Below are 13803 nucleotides of genomic sequence, written 5' to 3'. Positions count from 1 at the left end.
CGGTTTCGACAATGTGCAAATTATCCAGAGAGGGTAAATGCGGTGAAGGAAATTGTTTTGAGCGTTCTATTGAGCGTTCTAGCGTCGTTAGTTTGTCAGAACAAGAGGTGCACCGTGGTGCATATTAGGAGCCGGTCCATGTTATAGGGGCCCTTCCCCTATACGCACACTTTACCTGCTGCTTGGCGAGTAACGCAATGAAACACATGGCCAAACGGGAGGGCATTTGACCAATCAATCAATCAATCAATCAATCAGGCCACCAGATAGATGGATTACAAAAATCAAAGAGAATCTCATAATTGTGTACAGAATAATGTAATTATGTATGTGTTTGTGAGGAGCTTCGAACTGTATTAGGATTTGCGCCATATGAATATTCTCATTATTATTATTATTATTATTATTATTATTATTATTATTATTATTATTATTATTATTATTATTATAAGGAACCTTAAGTCTGAAAATCATGATTGTGCGTATGCATGCTTTGTTTTCAGCTGCTTGGCAAACGACAATCTGGACCTAGTGGTGCCACAAGAACCCGTCTATATTTTAAGCCCAGGGAATTCTGTGCAGCCTTACGCAATGTTCACGTTCAGTCTGCTAGTCAAGGCCTTCATGTTTGTGGAGGGAAGAATGGGCGACAAGAATGAACTTCACTTTGCCTGTGACGTAAGGCTGTGCCCACCAGTATCGGGTGAATCCCCCTGTGACTACAACAGTGTAAGTCTCAAAGTTTCTGTCAATCTATGTCTGTACGGTACACAATCTATTCTTTTCTGCGTGTTTGTCGAGACTCGCCTCCCTCTGTCTGCATCTCACCGGGTGAAATTGCACCCTGTGACAACGACAGTGTAAGTCTTAAAGTTTCTATCAATCTATGTCTGTACAGTACACAATCTTTTCTGCGTTTTTGTCGCGACTCGCCTCCCTCTGTCTGCATCTCACCGGGTGAAATTGCACCCTGTGACAACGACAGTGTAAAGTTTCTGTGAATCACCGTACATTACCTTGTATACGCCCACCCCCCCCTATGCACCAATTTTTTCCCCAAAAGTTGGGGGTGGGCGTTTACTAGGTACTATACCCTTTACAGGAGCGGTTCCTTGGCTAAAATGACGATATTTTGGTCACTTGGCATGGAAGTGTTCAAAGGATGCATTATTGCACAAAACTTTGCTCTCTCTCTCTCTCTCTCTCTCTCTCTCTTTTTCTCACACACACACACACACACTCACACGCACACACACACACACACACCCACACACAAACACACACACACACACACGCACACACACACACACACACACACACACACACACACACACACACACACACACACACACACACACACACACACACACACCCAAAGAATTCTGCAAGCAACCCACGAAGGAAATCTTGTTGCTTTATCGTCTGTTAACAAGTTTATAACTTCAATAGATAATGCTAACGTGAAAAGATTGACCCAGGTCTGCAGTTGCACTGATTCAAGCCATCAAGTTCAAGGGACAATGTCTTGAAACAAATTTCGCGATCAAAAACTTTAGAAGAGCTTTGAAAATGTCAACTCTCTTGTATTACTCAGCTGCATTGCGGTTGGAGTATAAATTAACGTTATTCCCCCCTCTGCTTCTTTACCTCTGTAAACTTGTAGGGGTAGTTATTTTTCGATAATGACCCAGCAACCAAACAAATAACGACCCAGCAACAGCCTGAATCCTCGATAGTGCAATGGGTTGAGAGGTTGTTCTGTTTCGGTACTACTTTTTGCGACTGAAAAGTTCAGAACGCTCTAATGTACGAAGTATACATCTCTGGAGCAAACAATACAAACATACCGCATTTAAATTAACAACTACAGGCCTGAACACATGAATCTCCATATAGAATCCATGAGTTCGGTTGTTTTCTGAATCTCATCTGCCGTGCCGTCAAGCCGTTCATCACAAGCAATTTCCCAAGGCAAGTAACTCATACTTTGTCTAGCGACAAGAGTAGTTCCCCTTCTTTTCATTCAGTTCCTTCGACAACAGACTGCAATCCGACGGTCAGTTTTCAACAATATTTCATTTAATAAACAGATCACACGCAACCAAATGCACACATCTCATCAATTTAAACAACATAAAGGGGTTTCATACACTATTTTCTCCAGAAAACTGAACTTCATACAGTTTTTAACGTTGGAACACGGGTGCAAAAGTTCGTCTGCTAGTCCCATTTGACGAAAAAACATTATTCTAAGCGATACCAAAACATATACAGAACACACAATATCTGCCTTTGCCGCCACAGCAGAATAACAGCATATCTGTGTACTTGATTTTAGCCCAAAATAGGAAAACTGACAAGAAGTGTTAACAGAATGGAATGATTTGCACGGAACTATACAACCGCGCATTAATCGATCGCCTGCGCAGGTTGACTGGTTGAGAGAATAGGATTCGATCAAACTTTCGCAAAAAAACTCCTCTTTTCTTTGAATAACTGAAGAAAGGAGGAATAAAGAGGTTACACACCTCGTCTCAGTGATTATAAAAAATAATGGTCTCAGTTCGCGGTCATGAAAAAGCTCGCTAAAGCTCGCATTTTTCATGATCCGCTAACTTCGACCATTATTTTTGATAATCACTGAGACTCGGCATGTAACCTCTACGTATGCCTTTATAACAGCATCTTGGCATTATACACTCGGATGAATACTCTGTATCGCATGCGGAAGTTTACAAACACTTAAAACAAATGTTCCAAAAATCATTTTTGTGACATCATTAATCAAGAAGTGAAGGGTGGGTGTTTACTAGGTAGTATGCCCTATGCGCAGCTTTCGGCCCAAAGTAGAGGGTGGGCGTTTACTCGATACTGGGCGTATACAAGGTAGTTCACAGTACACAATCGTTTCTGCGTTTTTGTCGAGACTCGCCTCCCTCTGTCTGCATCTCCGAGTGCGTTTGCTATGTGATTAGAAGACAAGAGCAATGACAAGGACGATCTTTTTAAGATACGGAAAGTATGGTAGTTTGAATTCTGAATGGCTCAATGCATACATAAGATGTTAGTGCATTCCTAATCATTTCACAGCATCATTTGCTTTAATTACTTTTGTCGGTTGTGCCTCTTGCTTGTCCTTTTGTAAAGGTCGTTAGTCGCGGTTTCTGTGAATGCTTTGTTCGGTCCTGAATCAAACGTTAACAATATTTAATCTTTCATGTTTCACTTTTTTTTTGTAACAAAATGTCAATCTCATGATTGGTCACCTTCCCCGACACAACCATCATCAAACGCTGAAGAAGAAGGAGAAGAAGAAGAAGAAGGTCACCTTCCAATGCAGGTCACGGCTGTGTACATAATTCAAGACCAGGCATAATTATACTCCGTGTAGATTCATTTGCATATATTCCATCTTGGTTGGATAATTTTGAAAGTTATTCTTCTATATGTACATTTTTTAAAGTTCAATTTGGCATATTTATGCATATCTGTGATCGCCTGAATGCTGAGATGCGTCAATGGCGGCATCAACCTCGACCAATACCGCAGGCGTCGTCGATCAGCTGATGAGTTTCAAGTGGCCCATGCATAGGGGAAGGGTTCCTAATATGGACCACTTTTTGTGTTTTGCTGATAACTAGCTTGTTTTCTTGCGAAGAAGTTTCATTTTGTGTTTGGTAGTCCTTCTCTCTTGGGTTAACCGTTAGGCCTAATTAGAGTGAATTAGCTTTGATAGACATTCATCAACAATTGAATGCAAAATCAAATCACAAATGGTCCAAATTTGGAGTGAACGCTGCCAAAAGTGAAAAAAGAGAAAAAGCCTAACGGTTTTGGTTTAAACATAAGTTTATTTAACAAAAGTTACAATCATGACATGTATACAAAATACACAGGTAACAGCAACAATCTAGAAGCTTATAGTGGTGTTCCTGCATGACAGTACAACGTGAAGGCGGTAACGGCTGAACAATTCGTCTCAATAAACCAAATCTATTAATAACATAATTAACGTTGCATAATCATTATAAAGAAAGACAGTAAAAGGAAGGAAGGAGGGGAAGAAGAGGAATAAAAAGAAGAGGGATGGGTCGGAGATGTGCAGAAATTAAAGTTGTAGTCCGGCTTGTTGAGCATTGATTCTGGTTTGCCCAAAGCGGCCTGAACGTTCAATGAACGAGTGTACTAACGGTTTTGAGGTTTGTGTTTCTGTTTTGACATGTGCAAGTTATTCAGAGAGGGTGAATACAGCGAATGAAATTATTTTGAGCGCTCAAGCGCCGTTAGTTTGTCAGAACAGGACGGGTGGTCCATATTAGGAGCCGGTCCATAAAAGGAGCCCTTCCCCTATATCTGTGATTGTATGAATGCAGAGATGCGGTGACGGCAACGTCGACTCCCCTTCCAGGCGTCGTCGATCAGCTGATGAGGTGTTTGAGGTGAACAAGGTCAAGTTGATGGGAACTGTGCTGAACGGCGAAGAGATCAGACTGAGAAGAGCCGAAGACACGGAGTTCACCAAGGTTGGGGGAGCCACCACCGTCGTGTCTGGAGCCGATACAGGTATTACAACAAGAAAACGTGGGTTGTGGTCGAAGCGATTCACAACAGCGTTTTCTGGAAACTTTAGATGTTTCTGGAGAAGTTTGGGTTGAATCTGAAAGGGGCAGTGCAGGAGTCACAGCATTGCTGAAGCAACGATTTGTGTTTTTGTCGCAGATTACGATATAAACAGTCAAAAGCTTTACCCAACTACCTCACAGATGGGCTTTTCTTTTTTCAAACTTTCAAAACTTCGAATTGTACTGATTTTGTCTTGATGAAAAAGAAAAATTCTTTTATGATTTAAGAATGTTTGTGTCAATTTGTCACTGTCAATTTAGGCCAAAAAAAAAATAGGTCTGTTTACGGTAACCCGACCGACCCTATTTTTTTCGCGCGACCCTAGACTTTTTTTGGCATTTGGTGAAAAAAAAAAAAAAAAAAATCTTGGGTTTTTTTTGCAAAATAACGTAAAAATATGGTTTTTTGGAGAAAAAAAAAAAAAAAAAAAAAATCCCGACCTACCGACCCTATTTTTTTGGCCTATGTTACCGTAAACAGACCTATTTTTTTTTTGGCCTTATTATTTAGATTTTAAAAGTTACGTCTAGCGCCAAAACGCACTGTCCGATTGTCTGATCAGACAATCAGCAAAATCAATTCTTTGAAAATTGCTCGCTCTTTACGTAGGGCACCTGGGATGTTCTCAAGTGGTGAGTGTTTAAAGGAAAGGGTGTTTGTACTGTGTGTAAAAGCCTGACAGTATCTGTGATGGTTTACAGGAGGCGTGCTGTGCCTTTAACCATTAATTACTGAACGGGGGACCGGGTAGCTCAGTTGGTAGAGCACAGGACTTGTGATCCTGGGGTGACAGGTTCGAATCCAGGCCGGAATGGACACGGGTCAACTTAATGTGCAGAGTCAGTGACGGTATCCATGTCCCACCCCCGCGTCACCACAGCGGCACGTAAAAGACTTCTGTTATTCTGCCATAATTGGAAATGGCTAATTACACCTAAACACGCAGAAACCTGGGTAGCGCGACTCTTGGTGCTGCTAGCTTTCAACTGGGAGGAAGCGACCCGAATTTCCCAGCAATGGGATACTTTATTAAATGAAATGAAACTCTCAAGTATACAGGCAATTTTGTGCATTTTTAGACTCGTAGAAAAGCCACGCAGAGTTTACGGTTGACGTCACATGACCTGATCGCTTGAACTTCTGAAGCCCTGAATTGAATTCTAAAAAGAACCTACACAACATTGTCTCCCTTTCAAAGACTGTGCGTACTTTTGGGCTACCAAATAGATGGCAAAAACGATTGTTGGCTTGTTGCCAGACCAGATTATTTTCGGTCATTGGGGAGCAAATCGCAATCTGTTACACAGTTTTTAACCTCGGCCTTCGGCCTGGGTCAAAAATGGTGAAACAGAAGAACATAATTATTCTTCCACTCGGACCGACAAAAAAGCTGGTCTGACAACAAGCCACCAAACAGCTTATAATGTGTTGACAATATTGGTTGAACACCGGCTGTACTGCTCTCCCCATTAAATATTGATATTTCTTGTTTTCAAACTATATTCTGCCTTTTCTTTCTACTATACTTTCAGTCCTTTTGAAAGTCTTTCTTATAGACCAGTGAAATGCTGGAGGACCAGTAGCTTACGCCGAGTTGTTTTTCCTCCTGTCGAAGCGAGAATTTTGCTGTTACTGTTAGCATCCGTGATTTCCTTGTTTCAGTTGAGAGAGCTACAGCGAAACAAATTCCTGCCGACTTGGACGAGTGCCTTAACAATCACGAGATGCAGTCAATTATCGTTGCCATGGGGATCGCCCTCCTCGCACTGCTGATGGTTGTCATCACCCTCGTCATCCTCTTCTGTCGTCGGCGTGGTCGTCATGGTGATGAAGCGAAGCAGGTGGATGATGGTCTGTCCATGGGGTCTTCACGACAGGGGTTGGCTCCAGACCACTCTGCCAAACATGGCGTCTGATCAACGTTCATCGTGGAATCTCTGTGCCTCACAGTCCTCTGAAGCTTTTTCCAGTTTTGTCTGGACGCCCTGGTCGTCAGAAACAAATTAACTTTTTCTGTGCCTCTACAACGTAATAACTAGGTTAATTTTATGCACTCGCGTGAACGACAAACTGTCGAGCTGCACAGATGTGGTCGATGGGTAGTTAAGGATTGTTGTACTATTATGGGAGGATTTTTGGACTGTTAATGCACTCAGCTGCGACAAAAAGGCACTGTCCCCTCTCGTTTATCTAACATAAATATTGAACGGATTGAAATATCAATTCAGATTTTCAATGATTCTGTTTGTGTGTGTGACTGTTCACAACGTATACAGACCATTTTTCTTGATTGTTCGTGAACAGCTGCATAAGGGAAACATGCATTTTTTGTTTATAGTAGACTTGTAAACTGGCAGCCTGTTGCCGAGGCCCCAACTGTTAAAGATCCGAATTCTCTGGCATAGAATGACGTAGAGTCCTTTTGGTAAAATTAATCAAATAATTTTATACAGCATGCAGCTATGCTTCAGTTTCAATATTTTTCATGCTGTTCGATATCTTTTGCTCGAGCACACGACGTCAAAAACTCCTTGCTAAATTGTTTTTATGTGTCTGGTTTTCTTGTGCTTTGTCACATTTTTAGAGTATACTACATGTACCAACTTTGAGCTCATCTCTTTTTCTCTCTTGCCCCTTTTCTTGCCCCCTTCTTCTGACTCGATATTGTAAAAAAAGAAAAGAAAAGAAAAAGAGCATCGAATTTGCTGAAAATGTTTCGCATTAAAGACTCTTTCACAAATGTATTAGTTTTTTTGTTTGTTTCATGGCCAAAACATTGGCGAACAGGACAAAACATTATTTAAACCATTTTGGAGTTTGTTCCATTTGAAAATAGTTTGCTAATTTCTTCGATTCCATTTTCAATGTAAGTGTTTTCATTTAATATATCAGGCGGACCCGTGTTTACCCATGAACATCAGCAAATGTGGTGCATCGAACATTTTGCGTATCAGACATTCTCAAAGACATGGCTATAAAAAAGCTAACAGTTTGCCTTGCTCAGTTGCTGCACGTGTAAATCTGCACCAGTGAATGAAGAGTGTGCGTCTTCTATACTCTGTACTCCTGCACTTCCACACCTCAAAATTAATGACACATTACTTTCTGAAAGCATTCTCAACGGCCCTGTTGGACTATAATTACATTTGTTTTTGCTTTTTCACGGAATAAAACACTATGCTCAATGTTAGCCGATATTTGTTTGTGTGTTTATTTGGTTGTGTGTTTATTTGGTTGTGTGTTTATTTGTGTTCAGAATGCCTTCTTTTTAACGCATACTTAAACGCAGTCCTTCTTTCCGTATGTTAATAACTAGAAAATGCCATACACATTAGACTATCAAGCAGTATATAAAAGGTAAATCTGCACTTCAGGAGATCACTCAACTGCGAAGCGGGGAGGATCACCCTCAGGATTGCGGTTTTTCTCTCCATCTAGCCAACTTTGAAGATCGTGAGCCTTGCAGTAAAAGTTCACAAGGCACATCTGCACTTTATGAAATTATTCAACTGCAAAGCGGGGCTAAACATCCTCAGGAGTGCGTTTTTTTTTTACAGCTCGCCAACTTTGAAGATCGTGAGCCTTGCACAGAAAAGGTTCCCTTGTTCCAAAGACCCATTTAAAAATTATATCATAAGGAGATGTTTGCCTCTTGGATGATTCGGCATTTTTCATGTCATAGCTTTTGTTTTGGAAATATTCTCATATGCGTTGCTCTTTCTGTTCACAAAGAAGGACACAGAAACAGCGAGAACTAGGAAGAATGCGTGCAGCCTGAATAGAAGTCGTTGCTTTTTAGTGGTTTCATGGAGCAGACGACATTACAATGAGTGAACAGAAAATGTGACTTTGTCTCACGAAGGCAAAAACTAGGTTAATAATGTTTAAGGTTCACTTGCGTCAATGACTCAGTGAGCATTTTACGTCAGTAAACGCGCAGAATTTGATAATTGCAGAGATTCTGGATGGAAGGTGGTGCCATTGTGTGGTTTAATTGAGCAGACATCGCAAAGAGTGAATAGAAACATCGGCCTCGCCTTACAAAGAGACGAACATTAATACAATTTGAAAATGATATTCGCATAAATTACTGTTATAGGGCTTTGAAGATTGTTTCCAGTCCTACAGACACAGTGTGAAGGATGGTAAGGACTAGCGCTATAGCCTGCAGAATATTGTTTGTTCGTTCATGGGCTGAAACTCCCACGGCTTTTACGTGCATGACCGTTTTTACGCCGCCATTTAGGCAGCCATACGCCGCTTTCGGAGGAAGCATGCTGGGTATTTTCGTGTTTCTATAACCTACCGAACTCTGACATGGATTATAGGATCTTTTTCGTGCGCACTTGGTCTTTTGCTTGCGTGTACACACGGGGGTGTTCGGACACCGAGGAGAGTCTGCACACAAAGTTGACTCTGAGAAATAAATCTCTCGCCGAACGTGGAGACGAACTCACGCTGACAGCGGCCAACTGGATACAAATCCAGCGCGCTACCGACTGAGTTACATCCCTGCCCCAGCCTGCAGAATATGATATCATCCATGTTACTAACGTAAAGTAAAGGGGGAAAGGTGGGGTTTAATGTTAGTTCAGAAAAAGTATGTAAGATTCATTTAAAGCAAATCGTGTCTGTATATACTTTCCATATGTGTTCTTTTTCTTCAAGGGGAAGGGCCAAAACAATTTTTAATTTACAAATCATACGATTAAAAGGATAACCTTCAGAGCAGCATTTCAACTTAAAAATGGGTTTTAGATGAAAAGGGTAACTAATTAGATTAACTACCTTATTTATGTAATGTAACTAAGGATAAAACTAAATTATGTACACATATTTTCGTGGGATTTTTTTTTCTCACTCACACATTCATACCTTGCCATGCGGCTCCAAGTCTGTGCAAACGAGTAATTAAAAGTATTACTATTTATATGGGCTTTCAGAAAGATAAAGCTCTTTTTATCCGTAGCCGCTTGATTAGAACGAAGCAACGTGATGACGGAAATATGTTACAAGTAGCGAATGAAAGAATGACTGTGCGAGATGTTCTCACTGGATCTATTTTTAAACTTGACAACATCATTTTAGAGGCGGCATAAAGAGTACATTTCTTTCAACTTTTTATGCTCGTTTTCATTTCACCGTTCCTGTTTGAAATGGCAAAAACAACGCTCTAATGCTATTTTTCCCCCCGATTTGGTCGTCCACGGCACTCTAGAAGTCTTTGTTCAAGGTGTACAGGAAATTGTCTCGAACCCTTCACAACCCTCGTCATTGTGTGTGTGTGTGTGTGTGTGTGTGTGTGTGTGTGTGTGTGTATGTGTGTGTATGTACGTGTATTCGTGTGTTCGTGTGTTCGTACGTGCGTGTGTATGTGTGTGTGTGGTTGTGTGTGTGTGTGTGCGTGCGTGCGTGCGTACGTGCGTGTGTGTGTGTGTGTTGAAACAAGAATGCATCCTAGAGATTAGCAGTCAATTACATATTTGAATCACCCATGTATACCTCGAAATAACAAGAAATCACTTGATAACCCAGTAAACTAAACTAAACAGTAACGACGATCAAATGTATTTTTATTTCAATTTGTTGTAACGTTTTGGGACAAAACATTGAACAATTACATGACCTTCTAGTGAGTAAGAGCCCTGGGGTTGAAAACCACAGACAGCCACTTCGCGGGCACCGTTTTCATATCCCACAAAAAAAGGCTGCGCAGCATTTAAGAATATATGATACATTTCTGAGAGTGAAAACGAAACACAGCACTCCCATCTCAAGTTGTCATCGACGGCTACTGAAAATCCCACAGGAGCTTGTATCGAAGTGCCGGTCGATCATTATTCACTCCTTCATCCTTACTGTATCCTTACTACTGCTATTCACTACAGTAGTAGTAAGGATACAGCAAGGACGAAGGAGTAAATAATGATCGACCGGCGCTTTGATACAAGCTCCTGTGTGAAAATCCGTATGCGGCAACACAACTCCCAACTTCATAAGATTTGTTTAAAGGAGGAAGGGAGACAACAATGACTGTTGTTGTACCAAGGGGAATTACTTCATCAAACCCGTCGCGTAGAGTTTACATTGCTGGTGTCATTGGTAACAAAAAACAAGTCGCGTAAGGCGAAAATACAATATTTAGTCAAGTAGCTGTCGAACTCACAGAACACGTGGAATTGACAAGAAGAGCGGGGTATTCGTTGCGCTGAGAAGGATAGCACGCTTTTCTGTACCTCTCTTTGTTTTAACTTTGTGAGCGTGTTTTTAATCCAAACATATCATATCTATATATTTTTGGAATCAGGAACCGACAAGGAATAAGATGAAAGTGTTTTTAAATTGATTTCGAAAAAAAAAATTTGATAATAATTTTTATATATTTAATTTTCAGAGCTTGTTTTTAATCCGAATATAACATATTTATATGTTTTTGGAATCAGCAAATGATGGAGAATAAGATAAACGTAAATTTGGATCGTTTTATAAATTTTTATTTTTTTTTACAATTTTCCGATTTTTAATGACCAAAGTCATTAATTAATTTTTAAGCCACCAAGCTGAAATGCAATACCGAACCCCGGGCTTCGTTGAAGAGTACTTGACGAAAATTTCAACCAATTTGGTTGAAAAATGAGGGCGTGACAGTGCCGCCTCAACTTTCACGAAAAGCCGGATATGACGTCATCAAAGACATTTATCAAAAAAATGAAAAAAACGTTCGGGGATTTCATACCCAGGAACTCTCATGTCAAATTTCATAAAGATCGGTCCAGTAGTTTAGTCTGAATCGCTCTACACACACACACACACACACGCACGCACACACATACGCACATACACCACGACCCTCGTTTCGATTCCCCCTCGATGTTAAAATATTTAGTCAAAACTTGACTAAATATAAAGAAGTATTAAGGTGTTTAGCTTCGAAATCGACAAAATATTATTTGTATAAAGCAGTCATCGATTTCTTCGTCATCATCGTGCTGTTTTGAATCTTCGGTTTGTATCGATCTCTCTGGTATATTGTTCTTGCTCCTCCACCTCCTTAATTTTATTTTGCTGGTCAAGCCGTCGTCTTTGTCATTTGTTTCAAATCATTATCATTGAATCTCTGATTAGACCTTTTAGAGTGTACTAGGCGCTTATCCGTTTATGTCGAAAACTTATAGTTTTAATTGATGCTCCGCTGATGAGTATTATCTGCATGCATTTAAAAAAAATCAAATTCCTACACAAAGGCACAGATAGACAGCCAGACAGACAGACAGACAGACAGAGAGACAGATAGAAAGAGACACAAATACGAGGGCACAGACACATATATATAAACCAGGGCCGGACTAGGCTAAGAGGAGGGGGGGGGGGGGGTTGCCAGTGGTGGTCCAGGGGGATGTTCTCCCTGGCGGGGTCAAGGGGCAGAGCCCCTTGTGCGGGTCAGGGGGCGGTCACCTACCAGGCTCCGGGACTGCGTGAAACCCTTGCACCGAGACAGTCTCGTTAACAGAAACCAACAAAGAACCTTATTTGCATCAAACAAACTTTGCTTATTTTGAGCACAATTTCAGAACAAACAAATGTATTATTTTGTATTAAGGAAAATGGAGTAAGCAGTCTATCTCTTTTTAGATTTGATAAAAAAATCATTTTGTGATTACGTGCCCGCGATAGCTCATATACCCATCTTGAAAAAGAAATGAAAGAGAGATGTAAAGAGAGAGAGGGAGAAATCGAAGAGACAGACAAACAGTCAACAAATGCACAAATGCACGCATGCACACACATATACACACACAGACACACACGCACACGCACACACGCACGCGCGCGTACACACACTCACTCACACACACACACACACACACACATACACACACACGCACACACCACAACCTTTTTTCTGTCCTCCCTGGCAATCACTCAGCATTAGTTCCTCTTTTCACCACACATGTATTTGATCAATATTTACTCAAAACGTTACTCAAATTAGCCTTTAGGAAGCAAACAGCAATAGAACATGGGGTAGCCCCTTACCTTGTAAAACCAAGCGATGCGAGTCAACTTCCTGGTTTTATAACAACAGGAAACATCCTGGTATCCTCATGCAGGAAAGAAACGCCTTTGTAGCAAGCAATTGTTTTGTACATGATAACATAACATTCTTGGCGAAAGAGAGAGCGGGGCAGAGACGGGGTTGGGGCTGGGGGTGGGGGTGGGGGATTGGTGTGGGCGGAGGGGAGGGTAAGAATGAAAGGAGGAAAACTAGGGGATTTAGAAGTCGATGTCATTCAGATATATTAGAACACAAAAGTTAACCGAAGAAATGTAGTGACATTATAACACAAATAACTAAAAAAAACACCACACACCATTATACTATACAACTGAAAAACGCATTTGAAAACCAGAAACAGAAACAGCATAATCAGCACACACGGTAGACATTTCTGAATCTCATTTCTACGGAGTACGAGGAATAATTTCGTGCAAAGACAGGTTGAGTCGTTGCCAGTACGAAGCTCGTTCATCCAACCTTTCCTCCCACTGAATGTAGGTCGTGGTTTTCATCACCGCCACCATAGTGCTGGTGGCGTCACGTGACGCAACCTCTCCCAAACACGTCACAATCAACGCGTCCTCATTGTCCATCACGTGACCCAAGCACAGATCCAATTCAAACTGACACCAGCGACTCTGTGCGAAATGCTTTGAGAAGACCATCATGAACTTCTTGCTGGCTTTAACACTGTCTACGATGTTGTTGAGAATAGTCTTGCCGAGCCGGAAATCTCTTTCGTGGAAGCATCCCAGCCAGCACCCCGATATCGGTCCGATATCGGACCGATATCGGATACGATATCGGGTCGATATCGGATTCCGATATCGGTCCGATATCGGATTGCAAATCGGGTCGATATCGGACCGATATCGGATTACGACATCGGACCGATATCGACCCGATATCGACCCGATATCGGTCCGATATAGAGAATCGGTATCGGCCTCATATCAGATCCCGATATCGGCGCGATATCAAATCCCGATGTCAGATTGCAAATTGGGTTGATACCGGGTCAATATCGGATTACGACATTGGTCCGATATCGGTCCGATATTGGTCCGATATAGAGAATCGATATCAGATCCCGATAGCGGACCGATATCGGATTGCAAATC

General features: G+C 41.3%; 1 protein-coding gene across 1 annotated transcript in view; it reads left to right on the top strand.

Annotated features, from left to right (window-relative positions):
* Positions 1–7813, top strand: part of LOC138976002 (EGF-like domain-containing protein 2) — a 47933-nt gene extending 40120 nt beyond the window's left edge. Inside the window, exons 8-10 of the mRNA XM_070348794.1 lie at positions 504–729; positions 4374–4563; positions 6286–7813. Of these exons, the coding sequence (XP_070204895.1) occupies positions 504–729; positions 4374–4563; positions 6286–6539 (670 nt within the window). The 3' untranslated portion in view covers positions 6540–7813. The remainder of the gene's footprint in view (positions 1–503; positions 730–4373; positions 4564–6285) is intronic.
* Positions 7814–13803: the final 5990 nt, after the last annotated feature.

The sequence above is a fragment of the Littorina saxatilis genome, linkage group LG9 (assembly GCF_037325665.1).
Source record: "Littorina saxatilis isolate snail1 linkage group LG9, US_GU_Lsax_2.0, whole genome shotgun sequence".
Lineage (NCBI taxonomy): Eukaryota > Metazoa > Mollusca > Gastropoda > Littorinimorpha > Littorinidae > Littorina > Littorina saxatilis.
This window is presented reverse-complemented; position numbering and strand designations above follow the sequence as displayed.